Below are 23866 nucleotides of genomic sequence, written 5' to 3'. Positions count from 1 at the left end.
CGTATTTGTTAAACAACTATAGACCCAGAGTCCCAGAATATGAGTGCATGTGGGTCTGGAATAACCTAACTCAGGGGTGTCAAACTCGTGCCATGGAGGGCCGAGACACTGCAGGTTTTCTTTCCAGCCAGTCACTAAAGCAGGTGATTTTAATGATCAACACCTTCAGTTTGAGGGAAGGAGCTCATCAATTAAATCACCTGCTGAAGAAACTGGTTGGAGAGAAAACCTGCAGCGTCTCGGCCCTCCAGGACACGGGTTTGACACATGTGACCTAACTCATATTTGGATAATCACCAAAATAGATACCCGGTACAGTTCTGTTATTATAACAGTTATACATTATTTACTTTAGATTTTGTAAAACATGACATGAAAATAAAACACAGGAACAAATGATCAAATAAAAAAAATATATAAAATAAAAATAAGTCATACAGATGCACACAAAAAAAATGAGCCTGGCAAACAAAGACTTGATTTCAAAAACTCTATTAATGACATGATTTTAAATAATTAAAATAAATATTAAAATGTATTAATTTATGTCAGAATAACTGCACATTTTTGTGTTTGACTAAACGGACTCAATACTTCTTTGTTGAAAAATGCAATTGTGTGCAATTGTGGGCCATTAAAAACCCCGGTTGACATGAAAATATTAAAGGTCACTATTATACTATTCTTTTCTACATTTTCATCTAACTTGAGACGAGTCATAGGTGGAATCAGGTCAATGCAAACAAGTGAAGGAGGTGATAGATTTTTCTCATGTGTGGTGCTCATAAACAGACTCCAGGAACACATATTACTACAGTCGTCCCTCGCTACATCGCAGTTCGAACATCGCTCCCTCACTCTATTGAGGTTATTTGGAAATGAATTAATAGGTGGCTGCTGTTTTGTGCTTTACTATTGACTATTATTAATCCAAATATATTGAAAAAATAGTGTGGTATTCTGGCCACGAGGCGTCAGTATATGCATGTAGTCAGCCATGGCATGTCCGACACGACATAGTTCTCCTCCCATTCCGTGTGGAAGTGGTAAGGTTTTGGCTTCTTAATTCGTCTAACCAATCCACCTTTAAATAAACTTTTTTTACTCATTTTATGCTATGACTTTGGTATAGTAAGGAAATGAATGTGGGAGTTTGCATTAACAATCCTCAAAACAAAAGAAAAGCAAGTTACGCACTCTTTGCATAATTTGATGGGAGATTTTGCATGCTTTCCAAACTTGTACTGAATTTGAAAATAAGACGAGTAATGTTCATTTTGTGACGTGTGTCTCTTCTTCAGGTTTGGAGTCTGGTTTTGTCACACTTCCTCGCCTGTCCCGCTCCGAGCGGCAGCAGCCCTCTATCTCCAGCCCCACCCCTTACTCCTCCAACGAGTACCGCGGCTCTCTGACCGACCCCACCGATGGCATCTTATCCACCTGCTCTACCACCGACCCCAAATCCACCGTCTACTCTGCCTCCCTGGCGTCCCTGGCCTCCCTGGACACCTTTAACTTTGACCTGGGCCCCTCCCTCATGAGCGAGGTTTTTGGCTTGCTCGACGGCCACCCCGATGGAGATGGTCCCGCCTGGGAGAGAGAGGACATGGGGTCGGCGTGGGGGCTCACCAACGAGGGATCGGAGATGGACTCGGCCACTATCTCCTACGTGGACTCCCTGCTGAGAGAGGACTGCGCAGGCGGGAAGAGTCCGCACGCCGCAGAATGGGATGACGACAATGTGGAGGTGAACGGAACGGTGATGTGTGGGAGACTAGCAGATACGCCGAGGGGAGGGTCACCTGAGCGAGCGAGGCCAGGCGTGAGAATGGAGAGCGAGCGCTTCCAGAGTGCCGCTGATGTGCTCGCACGCCATTATGGAGGTCAAGGCCTCTGGAAGGGACACGGCAGGATGGAGGCGGCTGATTCAGAGCTGAGGGGCGCGGGGCAGCTAAAGAAGAAAGTAACCAGCAGCTACACAGATGATGAAGATGATGAAATCAAAGTCTAAACAGGATTCCTCTGTCATTCCAATGTAACCAATAATCAGAACCTCAAAAATGACATGACACTCATACTTCAAACTTGTTTTTTTGGTAACTGGATTCCTCATTTTTAAGGTGGAACTCGCTTATGTCAACAACCCTTGTTTGGTCCTCCATGTTTTAATTACGATTAAGAATTCAAACGTGCCCACATAAGTCGACGTCCATGTAACATTTGAGACCCTAAGGGATCATTTCTATAAAAATAGTTTGGCTAAGCCACAGCATAAGTACAGGTGGTCTTCGGGTTATCGGCAAGTTATGTTTGTGTAAGTTAGACCTTATACCAACACAGAACACAGTGTTAGGACATATAAAATACAGTCATACAAAGAATAAATACAAGAAACTGTCATAAAAAAAAAATCCTTACTTTTATCCCTGTGGTTGTCCTGCACACTGGAGGGTGTTGCAATGAGTGAAAGACAGGCTTATTGGGCGGTCTCTCAATAATGAAACCACTACACTGCTTAGTTATCAGTGTCCATTTCATAGGAGAAGACCCATGCACATGTTCAAAGACACCATCTTTATCCTGCATGATGGTCGCCGTGTTTCAGCAGCTTGGACCGGGCATGCAGCCAATGTTGATTTCTCCACTGAGTGTCTCATTTCACTTTCACTTTCTTTTACGCTCTGCCACCAAACAGGTCTGCCTCATTGTCTTGGGAGATGTAATGGAGATTTAAGTTAAATAGTTAACCAAAAAGAACAATAGTGACCTTCTCCTCCCTCAGGGTAACAACGTGACTATGTGTTACTCCACCAGTCCGCCAATGTAAGTACTTCTCTTTTTCTTTTTGTACAATATGAATAGTAATTTATGGCAGTGTGTACAGTGTTCCCTCGCTACATTGTCTCTACATTGTTCACCTTTTCGCTGTTAAAGTGCAATTTTGCATATTTTTTGTACCAGCATATGAACACACATTGTGTTGCGTGTCCTTGTGGTGTCTTAGAACTATGGAACTATGAACTATCTATGGGTGCCCTGTTGTATGTGTCTGTATATTTACTACTGCTACCAGTAGAGGATGTTGTATACTCCACCTCGTCTCAGTGTGTTTACGTGCGTGTACGAGCATCTTAGGAACCCACAGTAGCCTGTAGCCGGTTAAATATAGAGCCACAACAGTCCTTATTGGTTAAGGGAGAACGCGCCCATTGTGTTCTGCGTCCTGATTGGCTGTAGACCATTGTCAACCAATGTTTGTGCCGTCGCTAGCAAACTGGCTAGCTGCTTGAGCTGCTTGCTAAACGCCAATAAACAATAGAAGAAGCAGCAGCTAACAGGCTAAATGGTTCGGTTCAAGGAGGAGGACGATGGCAGGAGCAATATGTTTTAACAAGGATACAAAAACGCTACAGCTCAACAGCGCCACGACGAAGCTGGGTCCGAGGGGTGAATAAGCGCGAGTCACTTAATAACTTATTGTGTGCAACCTAATAGAGTGACTATTAAAATACTAACGAAATTTGAACTTTGAGAGTGTTTAGAATGTGAGACAATGTTAATTCCTGTCTGGGAAAAGTGTATCAAATGTATTGTGAGGGGGTTTACAGCCTTAAAACGTATATAATAACTATAAACAAATGACGTTGGCTACTTCGCCTATTTCACTTATCACTGACTATTTTGGGAACACATACCCCGCGATAAACGAGGGAACACTGTACCGTACATAACCACGAAACATAATAACTTTGAATGCCATAAACCGAGGACCGCCTGTATTGACTAGTTAGATTACACTTATCGCTGACTATTTTCGGAACCCATACACCGCGATAAACGAGGGAACACTGTACCGTACATAACCACGAAACATCATAACTTTGAATGCCATAAACCGAGGACCGCCTGTACAGACTAGTTATACAGCATTAAAACATGCACACAGTGGCTTCCTGTTCAGTGCAAAGTAAGCTTCAAAATACAAGCTTGGCAGTATTAACCTGGATTCCATAACCGTTTCATTTTTTTTAGATTGTTAGCCACCAGAAGAAAGATTTGCACATGTACGAAATCTTTCTCATCATTGTTGTCAATACAACGAAATGACAGCAGCAGCTGATAGACAAGGGTATAAAATATTGACTGTGAGGCACAAATCAGCCTTTTATTGGCGTTTACAAAACAGCACTGTACACCTTAAAGCAGGGGTGAGCAAACCACGGCCCGGGGGCCACAACCGGCCCGCCAACCGTTTCATTCCGGCCCGCCATTTGCTCCTGACAAAAGGGACACAAGCACATATAACAGAGTGTATGACACTTTTACAGATAAAATATGACAAACTTCTTTTCCCTTGGACTGGTTCTAACTGGCAGGCAAACGCCACTGCCCCCTACAGCCCAATCACTAGATCACACCTCAGAACCAAACACAATACTCCCGTCGCTACAGCATCATATGAAAAGAAAAGACTCTAAATGAACATATGCGTAAATGGAGGAAAAGCATGTCAAGTAAATGTGCAAGCTGTGGTTCGTTTCCATTTTGATTTCAGCCACGTTAACAGCTGCTTATGATGAAGTCAGTCTGAGGGGCGTCAATACACAGGTTCCACTCTATTCACTGATGCTGCAAGAACACTTCTGCTGAGGATTAAGCAAGAGAGGAAACAATAATGTTACTCAAAGGAGAAGTGCTGCCGTTCACTTCACACTTCCTGTATTAGAAGAGAATATCGCAGTGTTTACGAGTTTCCTCTCAAGGAGAATACAGATAGCAAGGTGTAGGTTTATGGAGGCCGGTGCACTGTGTACCAATGTGTCTCAGGCCTAAATTCACAAGGTTGGGGGCATTTAAAGTCACTCCTATTCCAGGCTTTTGGTGCAATTTTGCCATCTCTTTTAACGCCCACGGATAATATGGTTGATACGGTAATCCTATCATATGATATGACCGATAACACTAGTATGTGGTGTTATCCACTAAAGGCTCAACTATGTAATCCTTCCTTTAATGCTGCAGACATTTTATATAAATACTCTGTGCACCTTTTCTGAAGACGAATTCTGACTCCTATATGTTATTTTTCACAATCATAATCAGTACGTTATTTCCTTCCTATACAAATGTACGTGAAAATATCAGCTGACCCCCTCCCCATAAATATGTACTTGCTATCGCACCTTCCGTCCAAGTGTCAATTTACATGTGCATCTCAATAAATGAAAATATGGTGCAAAGGTTAGATGATTTCAGGAGCTCAGTTCAGACGAAGAGACCAATTCAAGGCTCAGCAAGTTTTTGTAGTTGATTCCCAGTACTTTTTGACCACATTTCACATTTTACAAGATAATGAATTTGAATTTGGGGTTTTTATATGGAAGCCCGTTTCTGCCGCTGAAAGAAAAAAATATATCCCAATGCTAAGTTGTAATCGTGAGAGTCAAAATTATGAAATAAAGTCATAATTATGAGATGAAACGTGGGAATTATGAGAGAGAAAGTTCAAAATGATGAGATAAAACATCCTAATGATGAAATAGTCATATTACGAGATCGGAAAGACAATTATGAGATAGAAAATTCAAAATTATGAGATAAAACGTCGCAATTGAGATAAAATATGTCATAATTATGACTTTTTATCTCATAATTTCAACCTTTTATCTCATAATTTTAACTTTATCTCATAATTTTAACTCTATCTCACAATTTTGACTTTTCATCTCAATATGATGACTTCCCCATCTCATAATTATGGCTTTTTATCTCGTAATTTTGACTTTTTAATCTCGTAACTATGACTTTGTCTCATAATTATGACTTTTGTCTCATCGTTTTGACTTTTTAATGTCATAATTATGACTTTCTATCACATCATTTGAACTTTTTATCTCATAATTATGACTTACCATTGGGATATTGTTTTTTCTTTCAGTGGCGGAGACGGGTTTCCATATTTTTTATACGCTATTAAGAAATATTCTTGAAATACTTCACCCAATGTAGGATTTAAGAACACCACAGTTTCACTTTTTGAACCGAACTACTGAATACGTTTTTGAAGACATTTGAATTTATTGAGATACTTGTGTAAATGATACGCTATGATGTTATGAATTGGAAATAAAGATGCTTTTATCTGAACGTGGTGGAGAGATTTGGAAGTTTTGGACGTGGAGCCAAAATAAATATGGATGTTCAGACTTTGCAAAGGACTTTATTTTGAAATCCCAACCTTCATGTCAATGAATACATTAATCAAGTATAATGAACTCAAACAATACTCAAATACACTGTGGACAAAAGTATTGGGACACCTGCCATGACACCTTCCTGAAATGGAACTCCTCTGTGTCCATTCATCGGGAACATTTGTGAGGTCAGAGGTGAGGTGCAGGTGTTTGGGTCAAGTTCTTCCCTGTACATCTCATCTTACTGGGCCTTTGTCGACTGTAATGCGGGGGGAAGCGGTGGAGGGCAGTTTGGGGCTTTAGGGCCAGACTTTTTAAATGGTGGCCTTTTGAGGCCGCCCGGTTGAACTGGAGGAGTCATCCCCTGGGTCCCACTCTGGGTCGCCGTGGGCGCCACAGGGGCCCGTGGCTTGGGCGGCACCGGTGCTTTGGGCTTGCTGGAGAAAGCCGCCGCCGCCGCCATCGGCTCGTTGGCTTTTCTCACACTGGCGCATCTCTTTGCTGCAAATGAGAGGCCGTAATACATAACAAGTAAGCCCACCGGACAATTCATTAGAGACATGCTATGATACATACTGTATTTATTATTGTGCTGATGGTTTGCAGTTTCTAATACTTAAACCTTATTTAGCTGCAGGAAGGTAAAGGCAGACCTATGGCGAACGTACTTATACCAGCATGTGCTGCTTTGAGGACACAAGTGCGTGAGTGATATTTTGGTGGTGTGACACTTCCTGTTTCCTTATGAATGAGCTGTGTGTTCATCTTCCCTCTGTAGACTCGCACGAGCCACTTTGAGAGGAAAAGGCTCCATGTTGAATTGGCCCGCGGTGCATTGTGAGAAAATATAATAGAACAAGAAAACAGCAGCAAAAATGGAAAAATCTGCAGTAGTTTTGCAAGAATAAAGTATAAAAAATATGTACTCTCACAAGAAAAAGTCATCATTTTACAAGAATAATGTAATATCTAATTATGAGGAAAAATTATGTCATTTTAGTAGCATAAAGTTGAAATATTAAAGAAAAGAAACATTTTTTTTTTAAGTCGTAATGCTATGAGAAACAACAAAACAACAAATAAAGTTGTAATTTTTCTAAAATTAGATTGTGGAAACAGTTCCATCAAAATATGATGGAAATAATAATTATGAGAAGAAAATTTCCACAAAGAAAGTTGAAATAGTGTGACAATAAAACAACAGCAGAAATACAAAAAAACGGCTGTAATTTTACCAGAATAAAGTCAAAATATTACGACTAAAAAGTTGTATTTTAAAGAGAAAAAGTCACAATTTTCTGAGAATAAAATGTTAATATTATGAGGAAAATAATGTAATTTTAGTAGCATAAAATGTAAATATTAAAGAAAATTTGTATTGTAATATGATGAGAAACTACAAATAAAGTTGTAATTTTTGTAAAATTAGGTTGCAGAAAAAGAGGAAAAATAATGTTATCGTAGTAGCATAAAATTGAAATATTAAAGAAAAAAAAGACTTTTTTTTTTAAAGCCGTAATATGAGAAAGTTGTAATTTTGGGAAAATTCGCTTGCGGCAAAAGTTACTATGTTACGAAAATAAAGTAAAAATATCATGGAAATAAAGTCATATTGATGAGGAGAAAATGTACACAAAGAAAGTTGAACTACAAATAGAAAAACAACAGCTGCAATTTTACTAGAATAAAGTCAAAATATTAAGACTGAAAAAAAGTCATACTTTAATGAAAAAAAAGCCTAAATTTCACAAGAATAAATTTGCAATATTACGAGGAAACATAATGTCATTTTAGTAGATTAGAAATATTAAAGAAAAACATGTTGTTTTTTTAAGTCATAATACTATGAGAAACAAACAAAAAAATGATGTTGTAATTTCTGGAAAATGAGGTTGGAGAGAAAGTTTTAATATGGGAATAATGTCAAAATATTATGGGAATAAAGTCATAATATTACAATAACAAAATTTACAAATGTTGTTTAAGGAGACAGTTAAAATATTTGGGAAAAAAAAAACATCAAAAATGAGATAAAAACAGTAAAACCGCTAAATCCTACCCTGGCCTCCAACAGGTTAAAGTTGGTTTCGGATTGCGCATAATCTTTCCGAGGGTTTGACTCACGTTTGTTTGGTGTGATCCTCACAGCTGCTGTAGGCAAGGTAAGAGGGGCCTCCGAAATGGTCTCAAACTGGTCCAAGCACCGTCTCTGGGCGTGGTCTTTGCTCTGTCCTTGGTTGGATCCCGCAGTTCGGGGATGCTGCGTTGGGTTCTGGTTTGATAACAAGGTGGGTTCTGGCATGGGTGCTTCTTTTTGCATCGCTGCCGCCGCTGCTTCGGATGCCCATGCTGACCGCCTCGCAGAAACAGCCTTCATCGAGGAGACACCATCCTGAGAGGATGTGCTGAATGGAGAAAAAGTGAACATAAATGATACTAAATAAGTGATATAAGTGATAGATAAATAAGTGATAATCATGCAGCTTGCTGGGTACCTGGATACCTGTTTGTCTTGGAGAGAGGGAGGTGGTGAGAGCAAGACGAGGCTGTGGAGGAAGAGGAGGCTGTTCTGCTCATTGGCGCCCATTCTGAGACTGAGGACTGGACTAGAGGATCAACTTGGACCTCGGGAAGCTCTGGGACCTCAAAGGACAGCCCTGAACAAACATTGAGAACAACAGTTCCATTCAAGGAGCACTTATTCTCTAACTTCTCTCATGCAATACATTAGTTGACATTAGTGTCTTTGCTTCCATTGATTACTTCATTACAATTGAAACTGCTAAATACACTCACTAGCCACAATTAAATACCCTGTGTAGTAGATTCCATACTGGATGTTGTCAAAAAGATAATTAGTTTGAACTGACAATGCAAGAAAAATATTATTTTAACAATATATCACTAAAAATATTTTACATATGATGTTGAATAGGGCCGCACGGTGGCCGAGTGGTTAGTTAGCATGTTGGCCACACAGTCAGGAGATCGGGAAGACCTGGGCTCGAATCTCCTCTTGGGCATCTCTGTGTGGAGTTTGCATGTTCTCCGCGTGCGTGCGTTTTCTCCCGGTACTCCGGTTTCAAGTGTGTAAATGGTTGTTTGTCTATATGTGCCCTGCGATTGGCTGGCGACCAGTCCAGGGTGTACCCCGCCTCTCGCCCGAAGTCAGCTGAGATAGACTCCAGCATGCCCCCACGACCCTAATTAGGATAAGTGGCATAGAAAATAGATGGATGTTGAATAATTTGAGTTTGAGTTAGTGAATTTGTAGTAGTTTTAAAGGTGGAAATGAATATCCAATGGTACCTTGTTTAGCAGAAAATAATGTAAATCCAATTCGTCTGTTCCAGACACCCAAAAATTTTAACACAAAACACATTTTATAGACAATAAATATAGTTTTACATGCAGAAAATGATGCAAAAAGAATGACAAATGAACAGACGACTGAACATGTGAGACGTTAGCGGACGTTAACCAACAGAATAAGATTTTCATTGCATGGTATAACTGCTGTTTTACCATGCACATGACAATAAAACTCTCTTGAATCTTGAATCTTATGCTTGGAGGGCAATCCTTCTTTTTTTTTTAACCTGAAGTGGACACACAACAACCAGAAAGGGGAGGATGGAGGAGTTTGGAGGCACGTTTGTCTGCACTTGCAGGCATTTTCTTTGTTAGATTGGCACGCAGTAACCTCGCCTTTGAAACAGTATCTCCCGCTTGCTGTTTTCCATTGATCCACATCAGCAACAACCTGTCAACATCTTCGATGGTTTGTGGTCTCTGTTTTGTTAACACTTGAACTCCTTTCGCAACATTAGCTCACTTGATTATGTCGTTATTCGTCAGGATGGTGCTTATTTTTAATGAGGGTGATATTTTTCTTGAATTCAGCAGTGGTCTTCACCGTCTTCGGAATGTTGCTGTCACTGGCAACCTTCTTTGGACGCATAGCTTTTTATTTAGAGTTTGTCGCACTCAATTAAAAAATGCACGGACGGAGTCATCAGCACCGAGGGTTTGGCCACTTGATCCCGGATGCCTTACATGTACTGCATGTCCCTTCCAGGCTGCCGTAGTAAACTGTAAATTAAGTCTTGGGTGCGTAATCCAAGATGGCTCCGTGAACAAACACTCTCCAGGCGAGCGAATGCAAACTAAGGCAACATTTTAGCATAAATTTTGGATGTTAACCAAAAAACACGCTAACTGGGGCGGACGTTAACCAAGGCACCACTGCATTGGCCGTTTTTGTTAGGGTTTGTTTTTTTTTTACAATTTGAAAAAATCTGATCTTATCTGACAATGTTGATGATCCTGGTCATTTCTAGCAAAACCTACAGTATTTAAAAAATAATCCAATAAATCTCCTAACACAACTTTTGCCACTTTTAGTGCCATTTCCTGCTAAAAGTTAACCATTCAAACTTAAATTAATAATTTCAGGCTTTTGGGCATGAGAGCCACAAGAATATGAGAAAAAAAACTTTCATTATGTTCCAGTGCAAACTACAACCACAATAATAAACACATTATTCAATGAATACCTCTCTGTAACTGTCATAAAGTCATTATTATTTTAAGGCACAATTGTTGATAGAGCTTTGTCTCTGATGTGGCCACTGTGTACCTAATGACGAGCAGTGAGTGATCTGAGTGTGATGTAGAGAGAGTAAATAGCTTATACTTGATATAAATTTGTACCTTCAGGGAAGAGAGTGGCGCTGTATTGAATAAGAGGCTCGATAACGGTTACCACCTGGACTGAGGAGGCGGAAGCCATGTCAAGCAGAGGGACCTCCCTAAACAGGAAGAGGACAGGAAGAAGTTGGAGACGTGCGGTTACAGACAGAGAAATATGACCGGCAGTTACCCCTCAGCTTGCGGCCAGAGCAGGTTGGGCCCCAGGACGATGGCGATGTTACTGGGAGTCATCTTGTTGGCAGACTGCTGCTGGGACAGCAGGGACAAGAACTGGACCAGGTACCTGGTAAAAAAAAATTTAGATTTTTGATATCTCCATGAATTTCACCTCCTCTTACGTCCCCAGAGTATGATGACATATTCAAAGGCCAGCACCTGAGGTTGTTGTAGTTTTCCGGCGGCAGTTTCTTCAGCAAAGCTCTGAACTGCTCCAGCTTGTCACTAATGTCTTTTTCACTGTGGAAAACACAACATCAACTCTTAAGTCACAGATGCTGTATGAAACCGGTGCTGGGGTGTCGGCTTTTTACGCACCCTGCTGCTTTAAACCAGTCGTTGTAGAGTTCAGAGGTCATTAGAGGTTCAGGAAGTTCTCGCAGGTAACACTTCAGAGCTCCTTTTGCAGTCATTTGAGATGAAAAACGTGATTTATTACGGTATATCCAGCATGAATGCATGGATAGACCCGGCTCCTTACCGGCCACAGCATGAGGATCCATGCTGAACTCGCTATGGTCAACCTTCCCGTGATCCAAACAAGTCTTTAGCCTCTTCACCACCGAGGCTGCAGCCGCTAGACGAAAAAGACCCTGAGGTGACGAGGAAGGTGGAAGCAGAAGGGCATTTAGTCATCCACGACCCGTCCTGTCTTCATCCGATACATCCAAAAGAACTGATCCCACCTCCTCTCTCATTCCTGTTCTGAGCAGCATGTGAACACACTCTTGGATGGGGGCAGCGATGTCTCTGTTGCTTTCATGCAGATGAGAGGCCAGAGGCTCCCCAAAAACCTTCTGTCCAAAGAGGTTCGCTGGCGGCCCTGCAGCACATCACATGGTTCGTATCATAAAAATCAATTACTATTATTATTTTTTTATTTTTATTTGACCAGAATCATCAGATGAGTACAGCTTCTAGTATTTTAGCTGGAAAAGACACAGGAAATACTATTAAGAGTTCTTTTTTCAAGTTATTTAAACAAAAATACATTTAATTAATTACATTAATGTGGTCGGACACAAAAATTACACAAAAGGTATCAATTTAATTTCACTTAATTTGTTAGAAAAAAGCTATTAAATGTGATTGATGGCCTTTTTCAAATTTAAATGTAATTTTTTTCCTAAATATCTCATCAACAATTTCATTGATTATGTCTATGGCCTACAAAGCCTCAAGCACCGACCTTTTTGGCTGCAATTCTCCTTGAGTTCATTTATATTTCTATCCAGGAAGTCATGCGACTTTTTGTGGTATTCTGCTTGCAGCTCCAAAAGCTAGAGTTGGGAGAACACAAAGTTCACTGACATACGTGCACGCATCATTTTGTGGTTCCAGTTTCTACTAAACTTGACACTTCTATCTTGATTCCAACCTACGCGAATGAAGTAGCTGGCGTAATCATCTTCTTTGGTTGCAAAGTGATACAGGTCTGCGGAATACTGATTCTGTAAAGACAAAAACAACAAAATGTTTAAGGTTCAACCCAAAATGGGAAAGGGTTCCTTAAGGGTGAACACTGGTGCCTTGATGGTCTCCAACTTCCTCCAAGCTTCCTCTTCTTCCTCCTTGAGCCCGTCCTGCTTTGCTTGTGGAGCGTTGCTGGCCTGGCTCCTGGGGGAGCGGGGGGTTAAAAATATGGAACAACAATGACCAAACCGGTGCAAGGATGAGTTCAAAGAACATACAACCTGAGTCGTGCATTATTCCAGTCTGTGTTGAGCTTTGCAAAGTGCTTTTTGTTTTTGAGGATCTCTGGTAATTCATCCTTGGGGACGAACAGGAAGGAAGGAAGACATATTACATGGAAATAAACATTGAATTGACAAACAGCAGTAGTGTATATTCACCACACCTCACTAAGTTTATTCAATGGCTCCAAGACTTCCTTCTCCACTTTCATCTCATAATCTGCTAGCAGGCTGGCCAGCATCTTCTCCATGAAGCAACACATCTCCAGCACCCTTCTGCCACACACACACACACACACACACACACACAGCTTAGACGTGGAAGGGCCATTGCCGCTAATGGCAAATCGTCATCATGTAAAGATAATTACCTCCATTGAGGCTTTGTGCAGGATTTGGTCAGAGCCCTTTCAATTTTGTTGCAAGTATACATATCGGGGAAGTTATGTTTATCCTTTTTTAGAGTCACTATGTATGTCTTTTCCCCCAGGCCTCAGGAAAGACACGGTAGAGTCCTAACGTCTTACATTATTCGCCGAACCGGAAAAAGACCTGCTCAATAACATAGGGACAGTCAACCACAAAACCTTTTTTTTGCTGTTTGTGTCAAAATGAAGGTGTTCCCTCTGCCTGAGAGTAAAAAAAAGGTCCTGGCCCACCGTCTTACATCAGGGGTGTCCAAAGTGTGGGTTAGGTGGCCATTTTCCAGCCAATGAAATAAAGTGATTATTCATGAGATATATTATTCCATGATATTTTCTACTCATGGTGAGAGGGACATGACATGTTTTTAATAAAATAAACAGAAATATTTTACAGCGCAATGCCGTTTTATAGCTGTGCTTTCATTTTTACAGTGATATTATCAACGGACACGACAAAAACACTGAAAACCGGCATTTTCTAAATTTCACATTTTGAATGACACTGCAAGAAGTAAACAGTTTTTCTTCTTGGTTACTCGCTTTTCAGCTTCTTCATGCATTTTCTACAGCAACCACCTTCAACATTTTATATGAAAACGCACATAAAAGTATTTCATCTCGACTCTCAAGTAAAGACGTGCAAGTCCAAGTCACATCTCAAGTGGAGACAAGACAGATTGAGTAAGTCTGAAATCTTAAGCTTGAAATTTTCGAGTCCAAGTCATACGCACTGTTTTGTGTGACATTTCTAACATTCCAACAATCTATTAAATTGACAAGTCTGAAATCTTAAGCTTGAAATTTTCGAGTCCAAGTCATACGCACTGTTTTGTGTGACATTTCTAACATTCCAACAATCTATTAAATTGACAAATGAATGCATTTTGAATTGTTTATTTTTAAAATAAAATAAGACCCGTGTGAGGATTTATGTAATATACAACCTCGTTAAACCTGATTGGACATTAATAGATGCATTAGGTGAGGCAGATTCAATGAGAAAATGTATTGTCTTGCTTGAAATGACGTATTCATGTTAGTTGAATACTTTTGAATGGGGATTTCATTTTTTATTTTATTTTGAAAAGTGGCCGGATTCTCTCTGTTACATTCGTCTCACTTGATGCATGTCCATTGTGCGTGTGCTAACTTTCTCTCATGCCGCACAGATAGACTACTACTGTATTTTTACCATTTTTCTTTCACCTCATATTTGGTCTCAGATGCTGATACTATGTGGGAATGCATAAAGGTACGTACTTATTGAGTGCTAATGAGCACATTTGTCTCAAGTTAATTCATGCTAGCACACTGCCTTTACCACACACGTAAAACAGGATGTACTGTAATCATCTCTGGACAAACTTGGCTGGAACTTGACTGGTGGATGGTGGGTCGGCATTCATTTTGTGATTTTAATTTTATGTTATTCATGTCTTAGTTTTACACAATACATAATAAATAAGATAAATTAGATCGCTATAATGTACAGTGGGTAGGTGGTAGGAGAAGTAAAGTTCTCATGTCCACCACAGAGGAACTGGACTTAAAAAACGTTAAATATCGACAGTTAAAAAAAACAATAGATGGGTGCATTTAATAAATAACTTTTTTTGTACCTATAAAACATTGGACAAACCTCAACAAATCACAAATCACTGGAAAATCCAGGATGTCCTCAACAACTTTCATTCTTGCAAAGTGTTTTGCATTTGAAACGAGGCTATGAAGTACTTGTACCTTAAAGAGGACAAAAATGCACTGTTGGCTCTCAGGTGGCTATTGTGCACCCCCCGCCCCCTGAAGTTTTCTGTATGAGGCCCTCTGTGGCAAAAGTTTGGACACCCTTGTCTTTCGTCATCCTCCATTTTGTTCCTAACTGGTCAATAGCCGAAGAAAAATCCCTCTGTCTTTTGTGTTTGTGTGTGGCTTCATCTACTCTCTCAGTCTAGTCAGAGCACACAGTGCGGAAACCACTGGTTGGCACAATGTGGTCGAAATAACAAACACAAAGTCGCACGGCTGGCTCAATACTTTATGTTCTTCTTTTGTCACCAGCTCCACTTTGGCTGAAGTCAGCGCTCTACTACATGTACATGAAATGTTTGTTCTACACTTTGCTTGAAGCTCCATATCTGAAAGAGTTCATCATTACAAGGCTCTCTTCCTTTTTGGTGCAGAACTGAAAACACGAGGGCCGTCACGCTTGTCAGGAGGTTATCACATGAGAGGAGAAACACCACCAAGGTATGGATACCGGAACTAAAGTGCTCACCTGATGGGAGACTCGGCGTCAAAGTCTTTGAAGCTTTCCGCCATGCTGATTGACAGCAGCATCAGAGGAAGCTTCTTCTGCAGAGACACACACGCGAACACTTTCTGTACAGTGCATGCGCATCATGGCCGAGGGAGCGTCGTCACGTACCATCCGTTTTTCAGTATCCAATCCCGTCTGACTCTGCATACAGCCTTGCAACTTCTTATGGAGCACCTGAGCTGCTCTCTTGGCTGGTTCCACCCGCTGCTCCACCTTAAATTTCATACGTACGTGCAGTATTAACAAACACTACAGTACTTAAACAGTATATTCATAGTAGTTCTGGTCTTCTATGGCTACAGGAGACTGTTGACTTCTCACCACAACCAGGTCTTCATGTAGAAGCTCACTGACATCTTGAGACCTCCACATGTTAACAATAAAATAATGTAAGCATTGGCAAAACCTCATTACAATTTTGTTCACAAAAACTGACACATCTCCAGGAAGCACCGTTGAAAATTTTAAAATCTAAAAACGAACAAAAAAAAGCCATTGAAATTAACATAAAAAACAATACCGTATTTCCCCAGCAATAGGTTGCACTTTCTTTTATAGTTTGGCTGATTCTGCGACTTGTATATCAATATCAGTGGCGATTGCTCATTGACTACAAGGGAAGGTGAACTTCCCATTTAAATGTAATAAAATAATTGGTCAAACATGCATTGTTAAACTTAAATGTGTAGACTTAAAATGCACTAAAGGTGTGCTAGAACGTGCTTCATTTCATGAGTATGTTGAGCATTAATCTGCTGTTTGAGTGAGTTTGCTCTCTGACACGATCTCTCTTCTCTCGGCAGCAGCGCAGACGCTCCGGTAAATCTCCACTGAAGCTCCAGCTTCAGCACATGGAAGCTCACAGCGACAAGGTAAAGCCACGTTGACACTTGCACGAATTTTGTCCCCGCGGTGGTACGCAATTATGCTTGCCATTGGGTAAATGCGGGACAAAACGAGACCAAATAATGCAACGACTGCTCCACAAATGCAGGACGTGGTGGTGACAAGCAACGCATACGCATGCGGGGACAATGCGCGTCGTGCTTACTGTGTTAAACGCTACAATTTGTGGGACAACACGGAGGCAAAATTCATGCACGTGTCAAGGTGGAATAAGACCCTTATTGAATACATCGGAAAAACAACATTACTTAGAGGGAAGCTGAGCTTCACTGGGGGTGTACGGAGGAGGGCGGTCCTTTATTTTGACTGACAGCAGCCAGAGGAGTGAACAGTCCCCCCCCCCCACTTATTAAAATAAACTTTTTATTATTCACACAAAATGCAGTTATTAAATGAAACTTTTTATTATTAAGGGAGAAAAAAATCCAAACCTGCATGGCCCTGTGTGAAAAAGTGATTGTCCCCTAAACCTAATAACTGGTTGGGCCACCCTTAGCAGCAACAACTGCAATCAAGTGTTTGTGATAACTTGCAATGAGTCTCTTACGTACAGCACTGTGGAGGAATTTTGGCCCACTCATCTTTGCAGAATTGTTGTAATTCAGCCACATTGGAGGGTTTTCCAGCAGGATCTGCCTTTTTAAGGACTTTGACTAGGCCATTCCAAAGTCTTCATTTTGTTTTTTCTTCAGCCATTCAGAGGTGGACTTGTTGGTGTGTTTTGGATCATTGTCCTGCTGCAGAACCCAAGTTGATTTCAGCTTGAGGTCATGAACAGATGGCCGGACATTCTCCTTCAGGATTTTTTGGTAGACAGCAGAATTCATGGTTCCATTTATCACAGCAAGTCTTCCAGGTCCTGAAGCAGCAAAACAGCCCCATGCCATCACACTACCACCACCATATTTTACTGTTGGTATGATGTTCTTCTGAAATGCGGCCTTACTTTTACACCAGATATAATGGGACACACACCTTCCAAAAGGTTAAACTTTTGTCTCATAAGACCACTGAGTATTTTCCCAAAGGTCTTGGGAATCATCAAGATGGTTTCTGGCATGGATGACTCGTCACTGCGTTCTTGGGGTAATTTTGGTTGGCTGGCCACTCCTAGGAAGGTTCACCACTGTTCCATGTTTTCACCATTCGTGGATACTGGCTCTCACTGTGGCTCGCTGAAGTCCCAAAGCTTTAGAAATGGCTTTATAACCTTTTCCATGCTGATAGATCTTAATTAATCTCAGTTATGTTTTAATACAGTGGTTTGGATTTTTTTTTCTCCCTTAATAATAAAAAGCTCAATTTAAAAACTGCATTTTGTGTTCAGTTGTGTTGTCATTGACTAATATTTACATTTGTTTGAAGATCTGAGAACGAGACGAGACTTTAAAAATTACCTTTAAGATCAGTACAATGAAAAAAACACATGACAATATATTGCAATCTACTAATTTAATTGCTACTACGTTACACTCTTCTGCACTGTGTGTGTATGCCAGCGGTCCCGCCTCCACCCACCAAAACAAAGACACTGTATGACTGACAAAGGGGATTCACTCTGTTCATGCCGCCGTTCTATGGAACAAACGCGGTTGAGGTGCTGAAACCAATGCACAGAGTGAGGCCTCTTCCTGCCGGTTTGGAGGCAGGAGGTGAGGAAAACAGACACGCATGCACATGGCAATATATTGAGGCTGGCAAAAACACAGAGTTCATTTTCATTTATTGTTTGATAAATTAATTTATTATTGTCACAGGACTAGTGCGCACGAGTCTGAAAGAGAAATCTTGTCACGTTTATTATTATTGTGACGTTATTGTGACACCCCTTATACAGTATATACACAGTATATGAGTTTTGAGATCCATTAACTAGTCATATTGCAATACACCAAGCCATATACTGTAATACAAGCAAACCCCTGTATTGCTGTGCATTATTTTGTTCAAACATGAATATTCACCTACAGTATGGCCTAATAATGTCATGTTTATGTAAAAAGTGACTGGCCGTGTGTGCTGGTGTGGTTTCTCTTACAGATGCACACTGCACTGGTGTGCAACCTCAAACCGAGTCAAACTGTATGCAGGGTATAGTGTAAGATGTTCTTCTGTCTAGCCATCTTCTCTTTTTCTCATGAAACATGGGAAAGTATATATTTAATGAAGATCCAACATTTTTAGCAGCCAAGTCTTGGGTTTTAGATTCAAAGTAGTAGCTTTAATGGCCACTCTCGCCGTACTGTGACAATACATCATTGAATGACAGTGTGTCCTAATTCTGTATTGTTCTGATGCTGATTGTGCAAGTGTACGTTGTGTCAAGTGCGGTACATAAAATTATGACCATTATACACCATTTTAAAACAAAACAGTGTGATCAAAGACAGAAAAAAAACTTACTTTGCAGAAGATCCAAGCTGCTTCAGAATGCTGAGAGACTGTCGGAGCATTTTGGCTGTATGAGCAATACGTGGCCTGCTTTGTGGCCCCCCCACCCCAGCCAAGGTCCAGCTGGCTACTACAGAAGGTACGATCTACTTTGTGCAACTTTTTTGTATTCACCTGTTTCGCTTGTATCAGATGTGCTCTCTCAAGCTGCAAAACACTGAATAAGGAAGTTGCTGCACACATGCAGTTGTGAGCGGGAAGAGATGTTTTTTTTTTGGTGGTTTTTTTAAACCAAATCTGACTGGCAAACAGTTCCACTCCCCAACTACCAACAAACACGTCGACAATGAAGATCTTTACAAAAATACTCACTTTTTAGAGGCACATTCTTTATACAGTATTGAATGTTAGATTGTGCAGGTGTACCTCATGGTCTGTCCAGTGTGTGTATGTTACAGTGCTATGTGCTATATAAATACAAAGTATTATAATAATTCATTCATAATGAAAAGGCGGACTGTTTTAAAATCAGTTGAGAGAAACATGCAATCTTTTTTTCCAAGCACTGCTTCCTCTTTGGCAGGTGAAGGCTCATTTATTTGAAATAAAAAAGGATGTAACAAGGATGAATGAGGAAGCTGTCGTGCAGTAACCATTTTTCAATTTTCAATGTGGCTTTTTTTTTTTTGTAACTGTTGGCCCACTTGACATATTTTATTTTGTTTCACATCCATGGCGGTTTCTTCTTTGAACATGACAGTTGTTAGGAAACAACCTGTAGTAACAGATTTTCACTTAGGTTACAGTTTACACCACTGACACACTGATCATTTTAATCTAACTTATGTCTTATCTAGGATTTGTAGGACAATTATATATCATTATAGTTGTTTGTGACACTTTGTAACCTAATTATGCATTCAAATAATGTTCAACATTGTGAATTAAAGCCCAAAGAAACATGTAGAGTAAAGCCATCATGGACTTGTGAATTTATTTATTAAATGACTTCAAACACATATGAGGAAACATTGAGGAACTTGTTTCTATAACCTTTGATATTTTTTTTTTCCTGAATGCAGGTTGGGTTTTGTTTTTGTTTGATTTTTAAAGGTGTGTTATTATCGTGTGGTGAAATGCATTTGATGATTGCTAAAGCAAACAATGAAAGTCTCCAAGTATTGTTCTGCAGACATTTTGCTCTTCAGATAAATGCTGAATGAGTGAGGGTTCTGTTTGAGCGAGTGTGTGAAAATGAGCTGTGTGTGTGTGTGTGTTTGGGGCAACAAAAGACAAAATCCATCCTATAGAAGGACAACGCCTTGCAGAAACAAGGCCACTGTCATTGAGGCAGTTTGATGCAAGGCTTTCTAGAAGTGATGTGTTTTGTTGTGTAACTATTTAAAAAAATAAGGCTTATCAAAAGGTAGTTCAAGTAATATTCCTTCTGGGTGGAGTAAACATTAAGTCCACCTCATAAAGAATTAATACAAGCTTGATCTACTTGATTGTTGGTGTTTGTTTTACTGTCTATTGCTGCATTCAGACAAAAACAAGTCGTAGGGAAAGAGGATAAGTCCCTGTTGTTGGAGTCCCATCAACATGTCAACACCTTGTAAAAACATGTGAACCCAGAAGAAAAGGAATGCAAATGATTAGCATCTATAAGAACTAAGATGGCGTAAAAGTAAAGAGTGTGTGCAGCAGTTAGAAAACCTGCAGTGGTCTCGTCAAAACTGCAGATGAATCCCAAATGTTGCATTTCTCTTTACCTCTTGATGATTTCACCCGTTTTTGTTTGTCCGAACCACATCGTGATAAAAAGTCCCACGTCCCCCTGGTGTTAAAGGAAGCACTGGATGGAGCTCAGGAGCAGCCATTTTCTGACGCTATTCCATACTTGTTCCCTCGCCTCTCTCCATCCCTCTGAGACTGATGTGCATGTTGGAAGTTCTCGGACTGGTGACTAACGCTTCGCTTTGGCCTCCTCAGCCTCTTTTTCTAAAAAAAAAATAATAATAATAATAATTCAAATTGGAGCCACTTGTAAGGCTGTGTGAATTTAGAAAATATAAGCATTGCAGTCACTTCCTGCCTTCTCACCTTTCCTGAGCTCTTCTCTTTTCTTGGCAGCATCCTCCCTCTGCTTCTTGATAATGGCAAGTCTGGCCAGGTCCGCCCTCGCCTGGTCCGTCTTCCCCTCAAGCTGAAGCTTCCTAAAGCGTTCCTTGGACTTCTGCTTCTCGATCTCCTCCCTGACAACCAAGACAACATGAAAGACGGCTCGCTAGCAGATACGCACAATTTAGCTTAGTTGTGTAGTCAACAATCATGCAAAGGAACTTTTCGATGAACAGAGGTTTGAAAAACAACTGTATCATGTACTCGGTCAAGTTAAAAACAGTGGAAACACCATCAGAAAGAATATGCTTCAAAAGATGATCTTGGCATTTCGTATCCAGGTCCGGGTCGCGGGGGCAGCAGTCTCTGTCAGGAAGCCCAGAAGCTTCACACCCGGTAAATGCTGAAGGTCACAGCCTGTTGGGGCCATCAGGACCACATCGTCTGCAAATTGGAGACGAGATCCTAAGGCTCCAAACTGGACCCCCTTGACGCCTTGGCTGCATCTACAAATTCTGTCCGTAAAAATTATGAACAGAATTGGTGACAAAGGGCAGCCTTGGCGGAGGCCAACGTTCACCAGAAACAGGCTCGACTTACTGCTGGCAATGCAAACCAGGCTCCTGCTCCGGTTGTACAAGAACCGTATGGCACGTAGTAGCGTGCCACCAATACCGTAGTGCCGGAGCACCCCCCACAGAACACCGCGAGGGACATGGTCAAATGCCTTAACCAAGTCTGGTTGGGCAAACTCCCATGTTCCTTCCAGTACCCTTGCAAGGGTGTAGAGCTGGTCTGGTGTTCTGCCACCAGGATGAAAACCACACTCACCTCCTGTAGTCAACAGTCGTATCTTTCTCTCCAGCACTCCAGAATAAACTTTCCCAGGGAGGCTGAGGAGTGTGAGCCCCCCATAGATGGAACACATCCTCCGGTCAGCCTTCTTTAATAGGGAGACCGCCACTCCAGTTTGCCAATCCAGAGGTACTGTTCCATGCAATGTTGAAGAGACGTGTCAACCAGGACAGTCACACAACATCCAAAGCCTTGAGGAATTCAGGGAGAAACTTGTCCACCACTGGGGAGTTTTTTGACTACCTCAGCCACTGTGATGGGCCTGTCCACATTTGTGTCCTTAGACTTCCTCTATGGAAAATATGTCAGTGGGATTAAGACTCCCCACAAAAATACATTCAAAACTTTATTTTAATCCTTAAATTTAAACTTGTATTTAAAACCCAAAGCAATAAAAAAAGACACTGTCTGTAAAAAAAAAAAAAACAACACTTCAATAAAAAACACACACAATAAAAACAAATAAAACTGAGTATCGAGTCTCTGTAAACAATATCCCACTTCAATGCAAGTGAAGTGTTCTTCAATGCATTGTTAGTTAGCACAAGAGTAGCACACTTCACCTTCCGTGGAATCGTGTAGCACAAGACACACAGCCAGCAAGTGCACACTCAATAGTGCCCTGCCTGAGACTGAATGACTGACAGGAGGGCTCGCTCACTCACTCCGTTCATTCTGCTATAGAACCACCACGCCCAGGTGTCGAGAAAGAGACAAGTTTCCGCTGTATACAAACACATGGAATAACAATGCCGGCGGTAATACAATAGCTCATTAAAGACCCACCTTTCTCTGCGAGACAGCTCTTTAGGAGCATTGACATCTAATTCGGACACTTTCTTGTTTTTCTGAGACACGCGGTTGGGGTTCTCAATTTCTATGAGTCCCTCCACGCCGCTCCTCTTCCTAAACTGTAGAAATTAACACATTTGTAGCACAACACAAAAATGCAGACAGCAAAGTCACTTTCCCGTCCTTCCTCACCTCAGACTCCTCATCACTGCTACTCTCCTCCTCAGAGTCGGAAGCGCCCTCTTTCTCTGCACCAGGATTTTCCTCCTGTTACCAAAAAATAAAATAAAATACACACACACACCACCAAAAAATATTCTCTTATTAAAAAGTATATAAACTGACCAGTTCTCTCTGTGCTTTCATCTGACGGTCAATCTCCTCAGGATTGCTGAATTGCTTCCCTCTGCCTTTGTGGCCCTTTTTCCCTGCAAATGTACATGCAAGTCGATTACAAAACAATAATATGCACCTCTGGAAATGATTGAGTGAATTTAGTATAATATATATCTCAGTTACTGCATGCCTGACCTAACAGGAAACTAATTGCTGAGGCATTTGAGTCCTATACTCACTTGCCACATCATTAGGTACATTATCAATTGACTTTATCAAACTCCGACTGGCAATGAGCAGAAAAACAGCTTCCACCAAACTCCAGGCGGGTATTAAATGTAAAACTGTACATCAAGAATAAATACAACAGCTGTCAAAGGAGCGAAGCTATGGTACACATGGTGACGTTAATGGCGGCAAACGAACACGGAAAAAATAAAAGCATAGCCGTGCAAATGTTTTCGTGGACCTAACTTTACAACATGCAGATAACTCAGTTAAGCACAATTTTATTCACTCTGAACCATTATGTTTTCCCGGGCCGCTAACATTGCCCCCACTGCTAGCCGGTTAGCATGCTAAAAGCTAAGCATGCATCACAGTATACAGCAGAACACACAGTTGCTAGCTACGACTGGCTCGCTAAAAGTGATACTCACCACCTCTCGGCATGATGAAGGTAAACGACAATAATACCACTCAATCCCAATAATCACCACAATTTTTTTTACAACACTGTTAAAATGCGTTAACTTTTGTATGTGGTGAGGTTGTCAGCATTTACTGTAGCTACGTAGCTCCTTCGCAAATCCAGTAGCTCATGCGCAGTCAGTAACCAATCGCGTCGTTTGACTGACAGATGTTGTCACCAATCAGCTGCACTGATTTATTCTGTGGGGCGGTCCT

The 23866-nt window shown here is 40.9% G+C and overlaps 3 protein-coding genes across 14 annotated transcripts in view; 1 reads left to right on the top strand and 2 right to left on the bottom strand.

Annotated features, from left to right (window-relative positions):
* The window catches only part of cdc42ep1a (CDC42 effector protein (Rho GTPase binding) 1a), a 47379-nt gene extending 27798 nt beyond the window's left edge, over positions 1–19581 (top strand). For 5 of the 8 annotated variants that reach the window (XM_054767984.1, XM_054767983.1, XM_054767985.1 and 2 more), the window contains exon 3: positions 1302–7230. In XM_054767984.1, the coding sequence (XP_054623959.1) occupies positions 1302–2011 (710 nt within the window). In that variant the 3' untranslated portion in view covers positions 2012–7230. Of the gene's footprint in view, positions 1–1301; positions 7231–10913; positions 11228–15422; positions 15490–16362; positions 16432–18875 lie in introns of those variants that run through there. The other 3 variants (XR_008569584.1, XR_008569583.1, XR_008569585.1) reach the window with 3 other exon arrangements.
* On the bottom strand, positions 4150–19584 carry sh3bp1 (SH3-domain binding protein 1). 5 transcript variants are annotated; one of them, XM_054767976.1, is made up of 18 exons: positions 18869–19059; positions 15881–15923; positions 15668–15772; positions 15518–15594; positions 12982–13093; positions 12815–12894; positions 12653–12740; positions 12506–12574; positions 12313–12403; positions 11810–11946; positions 11605–11716; positions 11442–11523; positions 11283–11363; positions 11077–11190; positions 10908–11005; positions 8698–8851; positions 8319–8599; positions 4150–6695 (listed from the first exon to the last, which is right to left on the bottom strand). In XM_054767976.1, the coding sequence occupies exons 1-18, from the start codon at positions 18916–18918 to the stop codon at positions 6436–6438; spliced, it is 2034 nt and encodes a 677-aa protein (XP_054623951.1). In that variant the 5' UTR covers positions 18919–19059; the 3' UTR covers positions 4150–6435. The 5 variants fall into 5 exon arrangements, with proteins under 5 accessions (XP_054623951.1, XP_054623952.1, XP_054623949.1 ...); XM_054767977.1 differs by having other exon boundaries at positions 12818–12894; XM_054767974.1 differs by lacking the exon at positions 15881–15923 and having other exon boundaries at positions 18869–19584.
* A 248-nt stretch (positions 19585–19832) lies between these two features.
* On the bottom strand, positions 19833–23801 carry pdap1a (pdgfa associated protein 1a). Its single transcript, XM_054767994.1, has 6 exons — positions 23620–23801; positions 22970–23052; positions 22817–22891; positions 22619–22743; positions 20960–21111; positions 19833–20857 (listed from the first exon to the last, which is right to left on the bottom strand). The coding sequence occupies exons 1-6, from the start codon at positions 23630–23632 to the stop codon at positions 20823–20825; spliced, it is 483 nt and encodes a 160-aa protein (XP_054623969.1). The 5' UTR covers positions 23633–23801; the 3' UTR covers positions 19833–20822.
* Between the last annotated feature and the right edge of the window lie 65 nt (positions 23802–23866).

This window comes from Dunckerocampus dactyliophorus, chromosome 2, assembly GCF_027744805.1.
Source record: "Dunckerocampus dactyliophorus isolate RoL2022-P2 chromosome 2, RoL_Ddac_1.1, whole genome shotgun sequence".
NCBI classification, from domain to species: domain Eukaryota; kingdom Metazoa; phylum Chordata; class Actinopteri; order Syngnathiformes; family Syngnathidae; genus Dunckerocampus; species Dunckerocampus dactyliophorus.
The sequence above is the reverse complement of the archived record's forward strand: the minus strand, read 5'-3'. Positions and strand labels throughout refer to the sequence as shown.

Excerpts from the sequence above, each read along its gene's own strand:
- sh3bp1 (XM_054767974.1), bottom strand. The coding sequence starts at position 19,099 with ATGTGTGCAGCAACTTCCTTATTCAGTGTTTTGCAGCTTGAGAGAGCA. Across the intron at positions 12,895-12,981 it reads CATTGAATAAACTTAGTGAG|GATGAATTACCAGAGATCCT; the intron begins GTGTGGTGAATA and ends TTCGTCCCCAAG. Across the intron at positions 12,575-12,652 it reads GGAAGTTGGAGACCATCAAG|AATCAGTATTCCGCAGACCT; the intron begins GCACCAGTGTTC and ends TTGTCTTTACAG.
- pdap1a (XM_054767994.1), bottom strand. Across the intron at positions 21,112-22,618 it reads GAGCTGTCTCGCAGAGAAAG|GGAGGAGATCGAGAAGCAGA; the intron begins GTGGGTCTTTAA and ends CTTGGTTGTCAG. Across the intron at positions 20,858-20,959 it reads AAGAGAAGAGCTCAGGAAAG|AAAAAGAGGCTGAGGAGGCC; the intron begins GTGAGAAGGCAG and ends TTTTTTTTTTAG.